Source organism: Mustela erminea, chromosome 6, assembly GCF_009829155.1.
Source record: "Mustela erminea isolate mMusErm1 chromosome 6, mMusErm1.Pri, whole genome shotgun sequence".
Lineage (NCBI taxonomy): Eukaryota > Metazoa > Chordata > Mammalia > Carnivora > Mustelidae > Mustela > Mustela erminea.
This window is the reverse complement of record NC_045619.1, coordinates 75,910,690-75,932,821: the sequence shown is the minus strand read 5'-3', so window position 1 is coordinate 75,932,821 and position 22,132 is coordinate 75,910,690. Positions and strand designations below refer to the sequence as shown.

The 22,132-nt window shown below is 35.4% G+C and overlaps 1 protein-coding gene across 5 annotated transcripts in view; it reads right to left on the bottom strand.

Moving 5' to 3' along the window:
- C6H12orf40 (chromosome 6 C12orf40 homolog) overlaps positions 1-22,132 on the bottom strand; it is a 134,387-nt gene that overhangs the window by 67,169 nt on the left and 45,086 nt on the right. For all 5 annotated transcript variants that reach the window (XR_004286905.1, XM_032347768.1, XM_032347769.1 and 2 more), the window contains exons 4-6: positions 17,320-17,452; positions 16,830-16,863; positions 12,165-12,280 (exon numbers count right to left, since the gene is read on the bottom strand). Coding sequence is in view for 4 of the 5 variants with exons in the window: in XM_032347768.1 (XP_032203659.1) it covers positions 12,165-12,280; positions 16,830-16,863; positions 17,320-17,452 (283 nt within the window). In the remaining variant the exon portion in view is untranslated. The remainder of the gene's footprint in view (positions 1-12,164; positions 12,281-16,829; positions 16,864-17,319; positions 17,453-22,132) is intronic.

The window sequence follows — 22,132 nt, the reverse complement described above, 5'->3', positions numbered from 1 at the left end:
TAAATTCTTAGAGAACATACTGAGTAACTACTAATACTTATCTACACTATGTTTTAATTTTTTTAATTCAAATACACAATTTGCTTTGGGTCAAAATCTGTCTAATGTACTATTCTAGTACATTAGTGAGTATAAAATAATCTACACTTAATTCAGTATTTCAAAATGAAAATTAGCATAGGTTCAATTTACTGTTATATTAACAAAAAAAAAACCCCGTAGTTTGTCTTATCATCTATAGTAAGATCTAGTGAATAACCTGAACAATTACTATGTATACTTCTGCTTCATTTAACCATATAAAGATATTTAAATACTGTGATTATCCTGTTAAACATAAATCAAATAGTCATGAGAATATTATAATAGATTTTTCTCAACCTAACAACTCTGAAGTTACCAAGGCAGAAAAGTAGATACAAATGCATATATAAATAATAAAGCCAAAATACAAATTAGATGAAAAGGTTAGACTAGATAAATTTTAAGTTCCTTTCTAATGCAGAAATCATAATTCTACTTTATGTCCAACTTGTATCAAATCAAAGTATCAAAGGACATAATTAGAAATCAAGATATTTCAAAATTTGTTGTTACTGATGATCAAAAAATTCACTTGGGGTTGGATTGTTCCAGAGATTGGAGGTACCAAGAAATTTAGAAAAGAAATATAGGCCACTAAAAATCTGACTGATTTCCAATTTTACTTATTTATTTTTTTTAAAGAATTTATTTATTTATTTGACAGAGAGAAATCACAAGTAGGCAGAGAAATCACAAGTAGGCAGAGAGGCAGGCAGAGAGAGGAGGAAAGCAGGCTCCCCGCTGAGCAGAGAGCCCGATGTGGGGCTCGATCCCAGGACCCCGAGATCATGACCTGAGCCGAAGGCAGAGGCTCCAACACACTGAGCCACCCAGGCGCCCCTCCAATTTTATTTTTTAAGTTATTTTTAAACACCTAACAAGCAGGTATACTTGTTGTGTTCCAGACACTATGCCATGTGTTGTGGACAGAGAAATAAAAAAGTTCAATTTGCTGTTAAGGAGAGATATTTTACCCACAAATGTTCACAGATCACAATCCTACACTATTAATCAACATAGGTCTCACTGGGGTTTGGGGCAATATAATGCTATTATATTATACCAAAAGGCATAACACATAGCATGCAATAATATACAACATTAACACCAGAGAAATTATTACTCTAAATTTAAAAAAATATAAAGACAGACTTATCTATATATATTAAGCAGATATTTAATGTATGCCTATTATGTGGTAGGGAGATAATACAGCTTATATTCTAGTTAAGGAAAATAATAATAGCTATTAATAAGAACAAAGGATAAAAGAAATACAGAAATAAACAAATAAAGAAGATAGTTACAGTGCCTTTATAGATGCTACAAGATCATATGATGGGATAACTTGTGTTAGAAGTCCTGTATCAGATGGTATGGTTGGAAAAGCCCCTAGTAAGGAAGTGATAAGTAAGTGAAAGACCCAGAATGGTTAAACATGTGAAGAAAGGAGTAAACCTACTCTAAGGGGACAGAGTAATAAGCACAAACGCAAAATATGCCACACATTTGAGAAACAAAAAGGAAAGAACAGGGGTGTCTGGGTGGCTCAGTAGGTTAAGCGTCTGCCTCTGGTTCAGGTCATGATCTCAGAGTCCTGGGATGGAGTCCCAAGTTGGGCTCCCTGCTCAGTGGGAAGTCCGCTTCTCCCTCTGCCCCTCCCCCAGCTTGTGCTATCTTATCATTCTCACAAATAAATTAAATCTTAAAAAAAAAAAAAGATTGAATAGAATCAGTGAAGGAAATGGCCCCAAATTACACAGAACTTAGTATTTCTAATTCTAGTATAATTAATATACAGTGCTACATTAAGTTCAGGTATACAATATAATGATGCAATAATTCTATACATTACTCAGTGCTTAACATGGTAAGTGTACTCTTAATCCCCTTTACCTATTTTACTGACCCTTCCCACCCACTTCCCCTCTGGTAACCACCAGTTTGTTTTCTAAATTTAAATGTCTGGTTTTTTGTCTCTTTTTTCGTTGTTCATGTGTTTTTATTTTTTATGGCTGAGTAATATTCCACTGTGTGTTTGTGTGTGTGTGTGTGTGTGTCCTTTATCCACTATGGATGGACACTTGGGTTGATGCCATAATTAAGCCATTGTAAATAATGCTGCAATAAACAAAGGAGTGCATACATTTTTTGAATTAGTGTTTTAATTTTCTTGAACACCCAGTAGTGGAATTACTTGGTCATATGAATAGAGCTTCATTTTTTAAAAGAACAATAGGAAACACTGAAAGGTTCTAAATACAAAAGTAAAACTGACTTGCTTTTTGCCTTGAAAAATATCAGTTTGACTGCCAGGTGAATATAAGTTTCAAACTTCCAACTGGCCAAAATGAAGCAAGAGGAACTAGACTTACCCTCCTGACTGGTGCAATTAAAAAGACTAGACAAAATATATGAGATAAAAGTTTTCATATATGGAGGCACCTGGGTGGCTCAGTGGGTTAAATCCTCTGCCTTTGGCTCAGGTCATGATCCCAGGGTCCTGGCATCGAGCCCACATCGGGCTCTCTGCTCCGCAGGGAGCCTGCTTCCTCCCCTCTCTCTGCCTGCCTCTGCCTTCTTGTGATCTCTGTCAAATAAATAAATAAAATCTTAAAAAAAAAAAAGTTTTCATATATGGACCATCAAGTAGAAAAGGATAATGATTCTTGAGAAAGAAAGCAATTGAGGTGAACCTCATGACTGCTCCCAGCTTACTGCCTACAGAAGGTATACAAGCCATAGAATATAAACGGACATCCCAGTCAGAGCTCACAGATTCCCTTTGTTGAGAAAACAGAGCTGGGGGTTCTAAAAGAATACAGAGGATAGAGTTCACAGGGCAGAGTATCCTTAGGAGAGTGCTTCAAGGAGAGAGCATTCTGGAGATATAGGGAGAGTTCTCAAATCTTCAGCTAAGCATTGATCAGCACATGCATATGAAGAAATAATACCCAAGGCTGGAGGTGGGGAGGAGAATAAAGTATCTAACAGGATAAGATGGATTAAGTCCAGGAACTCACATACAGATGGGAAAATTTTGTTTGCATCAACCAGAGTGGAAAAACCTCATAATTCAAAAGGAATCACAGAGTATTCAGAAGGGTATTGCCTCAGCAGAGGGCAAAATTAAGTATAGGCTAAAGGCATATGTGGTCCTGCCTAACAAAATTTAAAGCAAACCTCAGTAAAACCATAGTATTTCCAAATAACTAAACTGTATCCAGAATAAAGCTTAGGATAGTTTATAGGGATACAAACATCTCCGGACAACCAAAAACATGAAAATCAGAATTTACAGAATCCAAATAAAATTACCAGGAATAAAAAGAAGCAGAAAGTACAACCCATAATGAGAAGAAAAATCAATTAGAAACAGACCAAGAAATGAAGAAATGCTAGTATTTGTAGACAAAGACATCAAAAAAGTTAGAGGAAAGACTGAGCATGTTAAAATAAATGCATGGGAGATATAAATAAAAGTTAAATCAAGCTTACAGAGATGAAAAGTATACTGAACAGATTTATGAGTAGATGAGACATCAAAGAAGATATAACTACTGATTCTAGAGATAAAGCAATATAATTTACATAAGGTGAAACAGAGAAAAAATACTGAAAATATATAAATAAAGCATCAGTAAACTGGGACACAGCTTCAATTGGACTAAGTTAATGTAATCTGAGTCCCCAAAGAGGAAAAAGAAATCAGAAAAAATATTTTAAAAATTAATGGCTGATCTGTTTCCAAATTTGATAAAAACAGTGAGTCCACAGATTTAAGAAGCTCAACACAGCCTAAACACAGGAAGTGCAAAGAAAATGAACATTCTAATCAATGGATAAAAATCCATGGTAGAAAGTACATGACAGAGAATCCATGATAGAAAAATCTTAAAAACAGAAAAAACATATATTGTATGTACAGATATTAAGATAAAAATGACAGCAAATTTCTAGTTAGAAACAATGCAAGTCAAAAGACATCTTTCAAAAAGAGTACAACACAGACAAGTATACAAAAGAGAAATTAATCACTGGCAGATCCATACTAGAAGAAATGTTGAAATCTTCAGAATTGAAGGAAAACATCACCAGATGAAATTCTAGATCTACACAAAATCAAGACCACCAAAAATGGTGGTGAGAAGGCAAATTGTGCAACCAGTCTGGAAAACAGTATGGAGGTTCCTTAGAACATTATAAATAGAGCTACCCTACAACAGAGCAATTGCACTCTTCTTTTTTACTACAAATGTAGTAAAAAAGAAGGGGCATATGCACCCCATTGTTCACAGCAGCAATATCCACAGTGTCCATGCCAAGATGTCCTTCAACAGATGAATGGATAAAGAAGATGTGGTTCGTTTATACAATGGAGTATTACTCAGCTATCAGAAAGGATGAATACCTACCGTTTGCATTGACATGGAAGGAACTGAGGAGATTATGCTAAGTGAAATAAGTCAGTCAGGGAACTCCTGGGTGGCTTAGATGGTTGGGCATCTTTGGCTCAGGTCAGGATCCCAGGGTACTGGGATCGAGCCCCACATTGGGCTCCCTGCTCAGCGGGGAGTCTGCTTCTCTCTATCTCCCTCCCCACTGTCCTCCCTGCTTGTGCTCTCTCACTCTCTCTGTCAAATAAATAATTAAAATCTTTAAAAAATGAAAATAATAAGTCAATCAGAGAAAAACAATTATCATATGGTTTCACTCATCTATGGAATGTAAGGAATAGCACAGAGGACCATATGGGAAGGGAGGGAAAACTGAATGGGAAGAAATCAAAGAGGGAGACAAACCGTGAGACTTTTAACTCTGGGAAACAAACTGAGGGTTGCGGAAGGGAGGGGAGTGGAATGAAAGTGTAACTAGGTGACGGGCATTAAGGAGGGCACGCGATCTGATGAGCACTGGGTGTTACACACAACTAATGAATCACTGAACACTACATCAAAAACTAATGATGTACTATATGTTGGCTAACTAGATTTAAATAAATCAAAAAAAAAAAAAAGATATTTAGCCTCAGGACAAACTCCAGGGAATCACTCATGGTTTCTTCTACTTCTTATTTTGCTCATAAATGTTGATTAAGAAAGTTAAAAAAGGGGGTTTCTATGTGGCTCAAAAGCTTAAGTGTCTGCCTTTTGGCTCAGGTCACGATCTCCAGGTCCTGGGACCAAGCCCTGCATCTGGCTCCCAGCTCAGCAAGGAGTATACTTCTCCCTCTCCCTTTGCCTCTCTCCCCTGATCATGCTCTGTCTCTGTCTCCAATGAATACATTTAAAAAAAAAAAAAAAAAAAAAAAGAGGGTTTAAAAATAAAGAGAATGAAATCTTGACATTTGTGACAAAATGGATGGAGCTTGAAGGTATTATGCTAAGTGAAATAAGCCACACAGGGCAAGAAAAATACCATGTAGTTTACCTATATAGAGAATCTAAAAAATAAAACAAGCAAACAAAACAAAATTCATGAATACAAAAGATAAGCTGGTGTTTGCCAGAGGGGAGCTAAGTTGGGGTGTGGGTCAAGTGGGTCAAGAGGTTAAAAAAAAAATTCCAATTATAAAATAAGTTGTGGGAATGTACAGAATGGTGATTACAGTCAGTAATATTGCACTGTATACTTGAAAGTTACTAAGAATAAATCTTAAATATTCTCATTACAAAAAAATTATAACTTTGTATGGTGACAAATGGTAACTAAACTTATTGTGATCATTTTACAACATATACAAAGATTTAATTATAATTTATACCTGAAACTAGTATAATGTTATAGGCCAATCAGTTTTAAATTTAAAAAAATGACCAGGAGGGGCACCTGGGTGGCTCAGTGGGTTAAGCCTCTGCCTTCGGCTCAGGTCACGGATCTCAGGGTCCTGGGATCGAGCCCTGAATCGGGCTCTCTGCTCAGTAGGGAGCCTGCTTCCTCCTTTCTCTCTGCCTGCCTCTCTGCCTACTTTTGATCTCTGTCAAATAAATAAACAAAATCTTTAAAAAAAAAAAAAATGACCAGGAAAAAGAAGGAAGAAGACACAACTCATATTAGTAATGAGAGAATGACATCACTTTAAGTGTTAAAAATTTTAAATACATAGTAAGAGAATATTATGGATAACTTTAAGTCAAAATTCTACAACATAGATAAAATAGATGCACTCTTTGTATGACAAACTACCAAAGCTCACTAAAAATAATAATAATAATAATCTGACTACCCTGTATCTCATTTGGAAATTATAGTAACACAAAACAAAAAAAACCTTCCTACTGAAAGACTCCATACCAAGCGGCTTCACTGATGAACTCTATCAGACATTTAAGAAAGAAATGGTACCAATTCTACATTAACTCTTTCAGAAAATTACACAGGAAGGAATACTCCCAACTCACTCTATGATATCGACATTAGGCTAACAGCAAACCAGATGAAGATATCAAAAGAAACATAGAAAATAATAACCCTCATAAAGATTAATGCAAAAATTCCTAACAAAATTTTAGCACATCAAACCAAGGAATTCATAACAAGAATAACACGCTGTAACCAAGTGGGGTTTATCTCCAGAATACAAGGCTCATTTAACATTTAAAAATGAATCAGTGTGGGGCGGACTTCTGGAATGACATGTGAAAGTCTGGCAAATAAATCCTGTCTCCCCCCCCCCCCAAAAAGTAATGACAGTACCAGGTAACACTTGCAAAAACAATCATTTCAGAATCTGGAGAGTAACAAAGGCATGCAAAAAAACTGAAAAGCAGTACTTCAAGAAAAACTACTAAACCTTATTAGCAGGAACAGTGGGAGTCTGGAATTTTAGCTTCAGGAAGCTACCTTCCTTCCACCCCTACTCCATGGCTGGTACTACCAAGGTTCAGTAGTCTAAAAGACAAGGGAGTCCCATGCCCAGGAATTTGTCAAAAATAATCATTACCTTGGTGGCAAACCATCAGGAAAGCCCAACAGTGCAACTAACTGGGGCTGCAATATTTGGAGCAAGCAAAAAAACATCCAGAAATTTCACAGAGAGATCCAGGGAACAAACAGGCATAATGACCTCTAATAAACTGCAAGAAACCTCAGTGGTCTGAAAGGCTGCCCACATGTATAAGTCTGTATACACACTCAGGAGAGGACCTCAAGTGTCTATACTCATCCCTGGTTGAATGTGAAGTCCTTCACATAGGAAGAAGCCTTATTGGCTCAAGATGTTTAAACACAACCTCCAAGTAATCACTGGCTGGCCTCTAAGCATTGGTGGAAGGAAAATTATAGTCTTAAATGCCTATACTAAACAAAAAGAAAATATCAAGTAAGTTAAAGTTACACTTTAAGAATCTACCCCCAAAAGGGGGGGGGGGCAACCAAACCCAAAGCAAGCAGAAGAAGGAAATTATAAACATTAAGGCAGAAATCAATGGAATGGAAAACAGAAAAACAGAGAAAAGTGATGAAATACAAAACTTAGTTCTTTAAAAATATCAATAAAATTAGCAAATCTTTAGCTATACTGACCAAGACAAAAAAGAGAAAAGACACAGATCTACAATTAAAGAAGGGACATCAGGGATGCCTGGGTGGCTCAGTCCTCTATCTGCCTCTGGCTCATGATCCCAGAATGCGGAGATGGAGTACTGCATCAGGCTCCCTGCTCAGCAGGGACATCAACAGTGACTTTACAGAAATTAAAAGGTTTTCAAGGAAATACCATAAACAAGTTTATACTAACAAATCACACAACTTAGATGAAATGGATAAATTCCTAGAAAAACATACATTACTACAACTGACTCAAGAAGTTAGAAAATGTGGACATTCTAACATTTAGTAATTAAAAGTCTTCACAGAAAGAAAAGCTCAGATGCAAAAACACTTAAAGAAAAAAAACCACACCAATTCTCCACTAATTCTTCCATTAAGTGGAGGAGGACACAACTTCCAGCTTATTCTATAAGGTTAGTATTACTTTGGCACCAAAGACACTAACAACAAAAAATATATATATATTCACACCAATTTTCATGAATAGAGACATAAAAATCACCAAAAAAATAGCAACAAACTAAATCCTACAATATATGAAGAGGATTATATACCATGACCAAGCAGCTTTTATCCCAGGAACCCAAAGTGGTTTAATATTTGAAAATAAAGTAATATACAATGTATTAACAGAATAAAGGTGGAAAAAACTACATGATAATCTCAAGAGACTCATAAAGAATGTTTGACAAAATCCATGATACAAACTTTAAAAGAACTAGGAATAGAAGGGAATTTCCTAAACCTGAAAAAGGACAACTACAAAAAACCTATGGCTAACATAATAGTGAAATGTTTTTTCTTTAAGACTAAGGACAATGCAAGCATGCCCACTCTTGGCTGCCTGCTTGCTATGCAACACTGTACCAGAGGTTCTAGTTACTGCAGTAGTCAAGAAAAAGAAGTAAAAGGCATCCTGACTGAAAAAAGAGAGGTAAAAATACTTATATTTATGGACAACATAATCCAGTATGGTAAAAAAAAAAAAAAAAAGAACTAAAGAATCCATAAAACCTCTAGAACTCATAATGAGATCAGCAAGATCACAGGAGATAAGATTAATGTAAAAAATTATATTCCTGTATTTTAGCAATGAACAATCCAAAAATGAAATTAATAATAAATACCATTCACACCAGGATAAAGAGAATAAAATAAGTAGGAATAAATTCAGCCAAAAAAGCACAAGGCTTATTTACTGAACACAATAACATTACATTAAAGAAGTTAAAGAAAAGTAATTACAATGGAATATTATTTAGCCATAAAAAGAGGGAAATCATGCCATTTGTGATTATATGGATGAACATGGATGACATTATGCTAAGTGAAATAAGTCTGACATACAAAGATGAGTACCATATGACCTCACCTGTATGTGGACTCTAAAAGGTGACATTCCAAGAAGCAAGGAGAGAACTGCCAGGAGCTAGGGAATGGCAGAAATTTGGGGGATATTTCCATCTTAAAATTAGTGATTCTTCCAATCCATGAGCACGAAGTATTTCTCCTATTAATTTTTTCTGAATGTCACAACAGCTTCCTTCAAAATAGTCCCAAATTAGAACTATCCCAGATGTCCATTAAGAATAGAATACTATTTGTAAACCTGCAACTAATAAAATACTGTATGTCTACTATACATTAAAAAAATAAAATATTATATAATATACAGTGGAATAACATACAGAAACAAAAAAGAATTAAGTACTAATTCATGGAATAGCAAGCAACAGCATGGATGAATCTCCATACCAAAAGAAGATCACTATATAATTCTATTTAAATGAAGTTCCAAGACAGAATTGATTAATATATAGTGACAGGGGTCAAAATGGTGATTACTGTTGGGAGCTATAGACTTGGAGGAGTGTGAGAAAACCTTCCAGTATGTTTGAAATTATCCTCTCCACCTCTCCCTACCTCCCCACCCCCACCTCCCCTCAATCAGCTTTACTGAGATAAAACTGAAAAGAAAAAGCTCCTTGCTCAGCAGAGAGCCTACTTCTCCCTCTGCCTGCCACTCCCTCTCTCTCTCTCATTAATAAATATAAATAAATAAAAATAAATTGTATATATTTAAGGTGTTCAACATGATGATTTCATATAAGTGTAATTTGTGAAGTGATTATAATCAAGCTAACTAGCATATTCATCACCTCACATAACCTTTGCAAGTATATGGGGAAGTCTACTTAAGAGATACTATATTAACAAACTTCAAGTATGTAATGTAGTATTATTAATTATAGTCACTATGTTGTATACTAGATCCCCAAAATTTATTTGTCTTATAACTAGAAGTCTGTATATTTTAAGTTGTGACTCCCCATTTCTGCAGGGAACATAATTATATGTCACTTACATAAGACTCTAGAAAATAGACTAATCAACAGTGACAGAAAGCAGATAAGCAGATGCTTGGGATAAGAATAAAGGTTGTGAAATGGCCAGAGGAAGATATTACAAAGATAACCAAAGAAACTACTGGTGATGGTGAATATTTTCATTATATTTGACACAGGTCAAAACTTATCAAAGCATGCATTTTAGATAAATTCAGTTTGTTCCATGTTGATTACACATTAATAGAACTGTAAAAAAAAAAAAATGCGAAAACAGAAAAGGAAAAGAGAAAACAAATTCAAATGTTACAATTCTCCAGGCAAGAGGCAGTAGTGGCTTAGACTGGGATAGAACCTATAGAGGTGAAAATATGAGTAGGTAAATTTAAAGCTTATTAGAATACAGAATAGTCAAAACTTTGTTGGTGAAATGGATAGTGGGAGTTGAAGGAAAATAAGCAAATCAAGGACTTCTATTTTGATGCCAGTTGCTTTGTGAATAGTAGCATCATTTACTAAAATGAGGAAGACTGCGAGTGAATAGTAGTGACATATACTGAAACAGAGGAAGACTGGGATAGGATTACAGAGTCAAAGTTTCTCACCATGACTACTAGGAGTAATTCAAAATGGTTTTACAAGTTTAATGGATTTTAAAACCATGAACCAGGATCTATATAAAACTAGAAAATAAAAGTGGTCACTTACCAACTACCATAAATAAGAAAAATTAATATGTTTAAATAAATGAGAAGTAGATATGCACATTAGAAAATAATTACTTAAAACTATTTTAATTAAATACTACATTTAACTTCTAATATTTGTTTCCTAGAAGTATTACTTAAGTTTGTCTACATTTCTAAAATATATTTGTCTAGGGGCACCTGCGTGGCTCAGATGGTAAAGCAACAGCCTTTGGCTCAGGTCATGATCTTGGAGTCCCACATATGGTTCCCTGCTCAGCTTCTTTATTTCCTTCAAAAATCTTTGCTTGGGATACCTAAGTGGCTCAGTAAGTGAAGCATCTGCCTTCAGCTCAGGTCATGATTCCAGGGTCCTCCAATGGAGACCTGCATCAAGCTCCTTGCTCCCACGGAATGGGAGAAGATATTTGCAAATGACAGTACAGACAAAAGGTTGATATCCAGGAGCTACAAAGAACTCCTCAAACTCAACACACACAAAACAGATAATCATGTCAAAAAATGGGCAGAAGACATGAACAGACACTTCTCCAATGAAGACATACAAATGGCTATCAGACATGAAAAAATGTTCATCATCACCAGCCATCAGGGAGATTCAAATCAAAACCACAGTGAGATATCACCTTACACCAGTTAGAATGGCCAAATTTAACAAGACAGGAAACAACGTGTATTGGAGAGGATGTGGAGAAAGGGGAACCCTCTTCCACTGTTGGTGGGAATGCAAGTTGGTGCAGCCACTTTGAAGAACAGTGTGGAGATTCCTTAAGAAATTAAAAATAGAGCTTCCCTATGACACTGCAATTGCACTACTGGGTATTTACCCCAAAGATACAGATGTAGGGAAAAGAAGGGTACATCTGTACCCCAATGTTTATAGCAGCAATGGCCACGGTCACCAAACTGTGGAAAGAACCAAGGTGCCCTTCAATGGACGAATGGATAAGGAAGATGTGGTCCCTATACACTATAGAGTATTATGCCTCCATCAGAAAGGATGAATACCCAACTATTGTATCAACATGGACAGGACTGGAAGAGATTATGCTGAGTGAAATAAGTCAAGCAGAGAGAGTCAATTATCATATTGTTTCACTTATTTGTGGAGCATAAGAAATAACATGGAGGACATGGGGAGATGGAGAGGAGAAGGGAGTTGAGGGAAATTGGAGGGGGAGATGAACTATGAGAGACTATGGACTCTGAAAAACAATCTGAGGGTTTTGAAGGGGTGGGGGGTGGGAAGTTGCGTGAGCCTGGTGGTGGGTATTATGGAGGGCACGTATTGCATGGAACACCGGGTGTGGTGCATAAACAATAAATTTTGGCACACTGAAAAGAAATTTAAAAAATTAAAAATTTAAAAAGAAAAAGCTCCTTGCTCAGCAGAGAGCCTACTTCTCCCTCTGCCTGCCACTCCCTCTCTCTCTCATTAATAAACGAATAAAAAAAATCTTCAAAAATCTTTGCTTACCTGTTTAATCTTCTGAATAATGACCCAAATTGTGCTATTTTATGTGGTGAACTAAGAGCATCTTGATTTTCACTTAATTTGGAAACCAAGGAATTAGAATAATTAACTTTACTGAGCTGAAAAGAGAAAGAAGAACCTGTCAGAATGGTAAATGTACACACATGTATACAATTTAAATTACTTACCAAAAAATGTCATCTAAGTGGACACCTATATGCAAAAAAAAATGAATTATCTAGTTTGAAAGAAAGAAACTGTGTCCTTAATGAAAAAAAAAAACATTGTGCTAACAGTGAAAGCAATACTAGTATTTAAATGATTGTCAATATAACAATTGATACAATGATGAGCTAACCATTTCCTAAGAGGTTAAAAATATAAATACTATTAATTATAATTAATATATTACAAATATAATTAAACAAAGTTAAAATATTATAATTAATAAATATACTTAAATATACTGATTATAATTAATGAATATATTCTAAATATATTCTAAATTATACATATATATGCATATATATATAGGACACCAGAATCTCAAGCAAATTTTCTGAAAGAAAATTATTTTTCCCGAAAAAACAGCTGTATTTATCTCCATTTTCTCCATTTACTAAATAATTTTAGAATGCTCCTTTAATCTTTCTGAATATCAATACCACTGAGTGCAAAATGGTGAACATATGGAGACTTGTAGAAAAGAGATGAGGTAATCCATTTGTTAATCTTTACCACATAAAGATATTATAGTGGCCTGACACTAATCTATCCAGCAATAATAATTTACATCTATAGCATATTATATTTATTAGCCATGAAGCACAGAAATGACAAGTCCAAAAACAATCTTTGAGACAAAGTTGGATAAAAAGAAGACAAAAAGAGATACTGTGAGTCTTAGGAAATAAAAGGGGGAGTCCAAAGTCAGGGAGAGCTAAAAATAAAGTCTGGTAATACATCTCATATCTCAACCTCAGGAACAATGACCGAGGTACAGAGCTGAAGTCATCCTATAAAGTGAGGGACATACAAATAAACGAAAAAAGGAAAGAATACTTTATGTAGGCTCGACACTACTTCTCTAGTGATCAGTGAGCCCCAGCCCATTTTTTCTTTTAACCTGTTGTTTCAACACATTTTCTTTTGTATTTTATAGTTTCATTTTAATTCTTACTTTTCTTGAAATCTCTCCAAATAAGCAATTAAACACTTTTCTAAAACTTAACAATTTGCCACTATACCTTGGACAGGAATATTAGCCTCTCTTTTTAATTTTCTCTTCTGTGTATTAAGTATAACATTATTGGGACTCCTCTGTGGCTCAGTTGGTTATGTGTTTGGCTCAGGTCATGATCCCGGAGTACTGGGATCCGGTCCCGCATTGGGCTCCCTGCTTAGCAGGGAGCCTGCTTCTCCCTCAGCTTAATGCTCCCCCAGCTTGTTCTCGCTCGCACTCTCTAACAAAATAATCATTTTTTTTTAAAGATTTTATTTATTTATTTGATAGAGATGACAAGTAGGCAGAGAGGCAGGCAGAGAGACAGGAGGAAGCAGGCTCTCCACGGAGCAGAGAGCCCGATGCGGGGCTCGATCCCAGGACCCTGGGATCCTGACCTGAGCTGAAGGCAGAGGCTTTAACTCACTGAGCCACCCAGGCACCCCCAAAATAAATATAATCTTTAAAAAATATAAATATTATTTACCTCTCTGAAGATAGTCACTAACCTGCAGCCTAAAAGTAGATTATTTAAGTAGAAATTACAGAGAGTTACATTCTCTATCCTATAAACTATCTACAATGCAAATTTTAGTCTTGTAAAATACAAACTGAATAAATGTTTTTCACTGCATCATTCCAAAGTTAATGGGTCCTTAAATTAATAAGGCTAACATCTATCACTGGAATATAATACTTTCTTCTCTGGAAAAGAGAAAACATACTTTAATACTTCCATAAAACTGAATCATATCATTAATATCACATATTATATACAATGTATCACATGTAACTGTAACTAATAAAATTTTAAACTTATAAATTATAAATTGATTTATAAATGACAAATATATAAATACGGCATAAAACCAATGCATGCTAAATCCCATTAACAAGACATCAAATTTATATAATAACCATTTCCCCCACTACCATTATATATTAGCATAATAATCATAACTTATTATTTTTTAAACTCTATATAGTCTAATAAAATGACTACTTTTTATAGTTTATGGCAGATATAGTTCAGAATTTTAAAATCTGGATGTTTTTAGATTTCTAACTTTAGACAATACAGTGACTAAACAACATTTTTTTTTTAAGATTCTATTTATTTATTTATTTGACAGACAGAGATCACAAGTAGGCAGAGAGGCAGGCAGAGAGAGAGAGAGGAGGAAGCAGGCTCCCTGCTGAGCAGAGAGCCCGATGTGGGACTCGATCCTCGGACCCCGAGATCATGACCTGAGCCAAAGGCAGCGGCTTAACCCACTGAGCCACCCAGGCACCCCCCTAAACAACATTTTAGCACTACACATCTCTATCTATATCAACACATTTGTATAGTTTTAATTCAAGTGCATATAACCAGTTGTCATCTGTCAAATCCTAAAAAGAACCAAACCATCACAACTCATTTTTTTAAAAGACTACTATGACATCACTGAGATTATACACTGCAATTCACAGGGCCCTTTCCATATCATGACTATCTGGCCACCATGATATCACCAACTAGTTATTTACTGTGATTACAATTATCAACTATTATATAAACACAATAAAATATTTTCAATTTCACTATCAGTCATTTTATCTTATTTTATTTTTTAAATATTTTAAAATTATTTAAAATATTTAAAATAATTTAAAATTATTTAAAATTAATTATTTATTTGACAGAGATCGAAAAGATGATGATTTCAAAGATTTTTAAAGAAGATTCCAGTTTTTGGATTCATTATCTTCTACAGAGGAGACAATTAAATTTTGACCAAAGAGGAATTCTTATATTTAGCTGATATCCTAATTTGGCTCTATTTACAGCAATTCACAACTAATATTTTTTAAGTCCACAAGACCAGAAAAAAAGAGCATATCATAAAAATACAATGATATAAAATGCTAAGACTAGTGATTCAAATGTACCTGCTCATTCTGCTTTTTCCAACATGCAACTTTCTGAGGACTAGGTGCTATTCTGAGAATGAAATTTTGTTTTGTAATATTCCTATTAGAAGATAATTCTGAAAAAGATGGTTGAGCGAAAATACAATTTTCTATTCTGTTGAACTGCAGTTTAAACATTCTATATGAGTTCATAACTTATGACAACTATAGAGAAAGAAGATACAACCATTTAATCTGATACAATATATAAAATTGAGTAAAGGAAAGTAAAAATAGGAGTGAAAAAAGGTCACAGATTGCAGAAAATGTTCCAAGGAAAAGCAAGTCATGAGTAATTCACAGGACTTATTAAGTCAAGAGAGGTTATCAACTAAACTTATACTGAAGAGTTCCTTTCCACCTGCCTTTTCATTTAGGGTCCCCTCAATCTCTAACCTTCACACCATGTCTCCAAATGATGAGAAATCTGAGCTTCACTGACCCACAATTCAGCTAAAAAGATTTCCAAGAGATTTTAGTATCATTATCATTCTCTGATACAGTTTAATTTTGGCAATTCAAAGCAAAGAAATTATAAATAATGTAGCTCTGGACCTGAGGCACTTGGGTGGCACAGTCAGTTAAGCATCTGCCTCGTGGTTTTGGCTCAAGTCATGATCTCAGTGTTGTGAGACTGAGCCCCGTATTGGGCTCCACATTCAACAGAGAGCCTGCTTAAGTTTCCCTCTCCCTCTGTCCCACCCAGCCCCCTGTGCATGCTCTCTTTCTCTCTCTAAAATAAATAAATCTTTAAAAATATATACATAATAATATATCATTGGATCTTAAAATTTTATGGTTTTATCACAATCTACATATTTTCTAATTTATTAAAATTTTATTTACTAAAAAGATTATCTGCAGTACACTGAAAGAAAAGTAATCTTGGGATCAGTATAATTGTTGAAAATCACAATTTAAGGATGCCTGGGTGGCTCAGTTGATAAAGCAGCTGCCTTCGGCTCAAGTCATGATCCCAGGGTCCTGGGATCGAGTCCCACATCGGGCTCCTTGCTCGGCAGGAAGCCTGCTCCTTCCTCTGCCTCTGCCTGCCTCTCTGTCTGCTTGTGCTCGCTCGCTCTCTCTCCCTCTGTCTCTGACAAATAAATAAATAAAATCTTAAAAAAAAAAAAAAGAAAATCACAATTTAATATAAAATAAATGGTCACTATGCTAGAAGAGATGAATTTATCAATGATCAGATGAACCCAAAGCAGGAATCCCCAAACAAATTAACTTTTGCAGCTCATCAGTATCAAAAGTTATGTACACATAGACCTAATCTACATCACCAGAACTCCATAGAGTTTCTCATAAGCAAATAGTTAAAATATACTTAAGGTATAAGTTCCATACATTAAAACCTTTAAAAATAATTTTAAAGACTATAAAAAAATTTTGAAGAATATTTTCCCCTGATATTCAAAAAATTTCTATCATTTAGTAGTATGCCACAATTATTAAAGTAACTTAAAAATTTTTTTAAGTCTCACCTGAACTGGGGCAAATTCTTTCTTGCTGTCTAGTCTTAACAGTATATAAAAATGAAAAGAAAATTTTAAGGTTAAAAAAATCTGGCAATAAATTTGACTATTTTTTCATGTATATATTTAAAACTCATACTGTTCTACAGAAATACACAAAAACATACAGAACTCTAAATCATTTTAGAGTTTTATTTAAAGTTTATTTAGAGTTTAGAGTTTCATTTAGAGTTTCATTTATTTAGAGTTTTATTTATTAAAATTGTATTATTACTAGAGAAACACAGTGAGGATAAGGAAAGCCAAACTATGCATAAAAACATTTACTATGGACATTAGCTCATCTGATAAAGGTCTTAATAGTTTAATAATACTGTTAACAGCCAAACAAAAACAAGAGCTAGAAGAAAAGTCCTTTGTACAGTTTCTAATGAATAAAACAGTACTGATGATGACCTGTTTAAATACCTAAATAATATACAATCTTGATAAAACCTACCTGTTGTTTATATCATCAATGCAGAGGTTAGATGGTATACAGTGAGGTGACATTGGAAGTTCCAAATTATGCTTTCTTAGAGGCATTTTTATGTCTCTATGCATATTCACATGTATTGGTTTTCTCACAGTTTCTATAATGAAAAAAATTACAATTAAAAATAATAAAATCTTTAAAAGAAATGTTTGATATATAATGTCCATTAAATAAGTGTATATCTTAGAAACTTCCTAAAACTACCTATATTCTATAGATGCTAGAAGTCATTACAGTACTAAAAACTATCACAAATCATTCAAATCATCTCTTTTTCATTATCTTACATAGTCCTCATGAAAGGTGCTATACTCATTCAGTTCTATGTTTTTTCTTCCTCTAAGATTTCCTTGATTCCCAGACTATACCAGATGCTATGTTTACATGCCCACAGCACTAGGTATGTTCTCTATTACAGCACTTACCATGGTTTATTTTACCTGATTAATTCTCTCTCTCTCTCTTACTAGATTTTCAAACTTTATGAAAAGAGAAGCCTTTTCTCTCCTTATACAAGGTATCACTATTTGGTCTGCTCAGTACTTTTTAACTACTCTCCTTTTCTGGGTAATGCTTTTTCACAAATGCCAACTACATAGGGGTGGTGTGTGTGTGTGTGCGCGCGCGCACGTGCACGCACGCTTTTTTAAAAAGTATTTATTTGAGAGAGAGCAGGAGGGAGAGGGAGAGAGAATCTGAAGCAGACTTTGAGATGACCACAGAGCCCAAGGTAGAGCTTGATCCCATGATCCCAAGATCATGATCTGAGCCAAAACCAAGAGCTGGATGCTTAACCAGCCTGAGCCACCAAAGCGCTTCAACTATACGGTTCTAATAGAGAACTTCCTATCTTCTGATAAAACTGTGTCACTAGAAAAAATAATCAACTTAAGAGCAGTCATCTGACTCAAGGTTAATCAATAATAGGATCATATCTCTGTGGTTATAAATAATTATTCCAATGCTAGGAACTGGCACCAGTAGGACAGGGTAAAATGCTTCCAGTAAAAAAAACTCAGAACCAAAGAAACAACTTTCAGTGTTTCCCTTGTGGCAAAACAGGAGAGATAAGCAATATTAGTATTTTAAGGTCACATTTCAAGTCTGAATGAAAAAATACAATCTGAGAGAATAAAGTTAATATCTAAAGTGAGAAAAAAATTTTGGTGGTATTCAAGTCCCCAATTCAAGCAGTCTCTGAGGCCCAGCTGCACCACTGCCCTTCCTTTTAGCTAAGTGTCTTAGTCCATTCAGGCTGTTCTAACACAATACCTTAGACTTCGTACTTATGAACAGAAATTTATTTGTCTGTAAGCCAGGCAGTGTCCAAGATCAAAGTGCTCTCAGATTCAGGGTCTGATGAGAGCCTGAGTCCTGGCTTATAGAGAGCTGTCTTCTCCCTATGTCCTCACACAGTGAAAGGAGAAAAGAGAGCTCTCTGGGGTCTCTTTATAAAAGCACTAATTCCACTCATGAGGGGTCCACCATCATGACCACCTCCTATAGGTCCCACCTCCTAATACCATCTACTAATAAACTTATGCTTTTGTAGGGAAGATAAAATATCTTTTTCCTCTACCTTTCTAATTCTCAGCTAGGGACTCCATAACAAAAGGCAGATCAATTTTAAATGAAACCCTTTATAAGGAAATGGAGACCCAAAGAAGTTAAACCTGAGCACTTTTTTTTAATTTTTTCAATTTATTTATTTTCAGAAAAACAGTATTATTTTTTCACCACACCCAGTGCTCCATGCAATCCGTGCCCTCTATAATACCCACCACCTGGTACCCCAACCTCCCACACCCCCGCGACTTCAAACCCCTCAGATTGTTTTTCAGAGTCCACAGTCTCTCATGATTCACCTCCCCTTCCAATTTACCCCAACTCTCTTCTAACACTCCTTGTCCTCCATGATATTTGTTACGCTCCACAAATAAGTGAAACCATATGATAACTGACTCTCTCTGCTTGACTTATTTCACTCAGCATCATCTCTTCCAGTCCCATCCATGTTGCTACAAAAGTTGGGTATTCATCCTTTCTGATGGAGGCATAATACTCCATAGTGTATATGGACCACATCTTCCTTATCCATTCATCCGCTGAAGGGCATCTTGGTTCTTTCCACAGTTTGGCGACCGTGGCCATTGCTGCTATAAACACTGGGGTACAGATGGCCCTTCTTTTCACGACATCTGTATCTTTGGGGTAAATACCCAGGAGTGCAATTGCAGAGTCATAGGGAAGTTCTATTTTTAATTTCTTGAGGAATCTCCACGCTGTTCTCCAAAGAGGCTGCACCAACTTGCATTCCCACCAACAGTTGAAGAGGGTTCCCCTTTCTCCACATCCTCTCCAACACATGTTGTTTCCTGTTTTGTTAATTTTGGCCATTCTACCTGGTGTAAGGTGTTATCTCAATGTAGTTTTAACTTGAATCTCCCTGAGGGCTAATGATGATGAACATTTTTTCTTGTGTCTGATAGCCATTTGTATGTCTTGATTGGAGAAGTGTCTGTTCATATCTTCTTCCCATTTTTTGATATGTTTGCCTGTTTCATGTGTGTTGAGTTTGAGGAGTTCGTTATAGATCCTGGATATCAACCTTTTGTCTGTACTGTCATTTGCAAATATCTTCTCCCATTCTGTGGGTTGCCTCTTTGTTTTGTTGACTGTTCCCTTTGCTGTGCAGAAGCTTTTAATTTTGATGAAGTCCCAAAAGTTTATTTGCGCTTTTGTTTCCTTTGCCTTTGGAGATATATCTTGAAAGAAGTTGCTGTGGCTGATATCGAAGAGATTACTGCCTATGTTCTCCTCTAGGATTCTGATGGATTCCTGTCTCACGTTGAGGTCTTTTATCCATTTTGAGTTGATCTTTGTGTACGGTGTAAGAGAATGGTCGAGTTTCATTCTTCTACATATAGCTGTCCAGTTTTCCCAGCACCATTTATTGAAGAGACTGTCTTTTTTCCACTGTATATTTTATCCTGTTTTGTCGAAGATTAATTGACCATAGAGTTGAGGGTCCATATCTGGGCTCTCTACTCTGTTCCACTGGTCTATGCGTCTGTTTTTATGCCACTACCATGCTGTCTTGGTGATCACAGCTTTGTACTAAAGCTTGAAATCAGGTAACGTGATGCCCCCAGCTTTATTTTTGTTTTTCAACATTTCCTTAGCGATTCGGGGTCTCTTCTGATTCCAAGACAAGGATGCCCACTTTCACCACTCTTGTTCAACATAGTATTAGAAGTCCTAGCAACAGCAATCAGACAACAAAGAGAAATAAAAGGTATCCAAATTGGTAATGAAGAAGTCAAACTCTCTCTCTTGCAGATGACATGATTCTTTATATGGAAAACCCAAAAGATTCCACCCCCAAACTACTAGAACTCATACAGCAATTCAGCAACGTGGCAGGATACAAAGTCAATGTGCAGAAATCAGTGGCTTTCTTATACACTAACAATGAAAATACAGAAAGGGAAATTAGAGAATCGATTCCATTTACTATAGCACCAAAAACCATAAGATACCTGGGAATAAACCTAACCAAAGAGGTAAAGGATCTGTACTCGGGGAACTACAGAACACTCATGAAAGAAATTGAAGAAGACACAAAAAGATGGAAGACCATTCCATGCTCTTGGATCTGAAGAATAAACACTGTTAAAACCTGAGCATTTTTATGCTAGATTCGATGGAGAATGAAAAGTAGTGAGAAAACGTGATCAAACAAAAAGGAGTGTTAAACTAAGTGTAGCCAACTGGAGGAAACAGCAAGGCATATTTGTTTAGATTCTTCTCAGTGTCCCTCTGTCTTAGAGATAAAGATGTTCCTTTCCTCCAGGTATAAGGAGGACACTTCTCACATGAGGATCTTTCCTGCACATACTGCTTCTCAAATTCCTTCTGCTTAAAATCTTTAGTATGCCAACATACCTTATTTTTGGGACAGTGTGTCCTGACCCCATCATTTTCTATTCTATTCCCAACATCCAGTACACTACTTATGGAAGTACTCAATAATAGAGGTACTCAATAAACATGCCAAATGTATAAATGAAAAGAAAGTGAGGAAGAAAGGAAATACATAAATGTAAATGCCATCACTGGACTGTCTCATGAAAAAAAGTGAAACTGGTCCCCTATCCTACAACATACACAAACTTCAACTCAAAATGGATTAAAGAGTTGAATGTAAGACTGAAAACCACAAAACTAGAAGAAAACACAGGGGTAAGTTCCTTGACATCAGTCTAGACAATGACTTTTTGGATTTGACACCAAAAGCAAAGGCAACAAAAGCAAAAACAAACATGTGGAACTACATCAAACTAAAAATCTTCCATACCGCAAAGAAAATCATTACCAAAATGAAAAGACAAACTATGGAATGGGAGAAAATATTTGCAAAACATATATCTGATAAGCATTCAAACTCCAAAATATATAATGAACTCATACAACTCTTAGCTAAAAATAATCTAATTTTGTAAATAGGCATGGAAATGAACAGATATTTTTCTAAAGAAGACAAACAAATGGTCAACAGACACATGAAAAGGTGCTCATCACCAATCTTCAGGGATATACAAATCAAAATCACAATGAGATATTTATTACCTCACACCTGTTAGAATGACTATCATTAAAAAGGCAAGAGATACAAGTGTTAGAAAGGATGTGGAAAAAGGGAACCCTTGTGCACAGCTGATAGGAATGCCAGTGGGTGGAGCAACTATGGAGAACATAATATATATTCCTCAAAAAA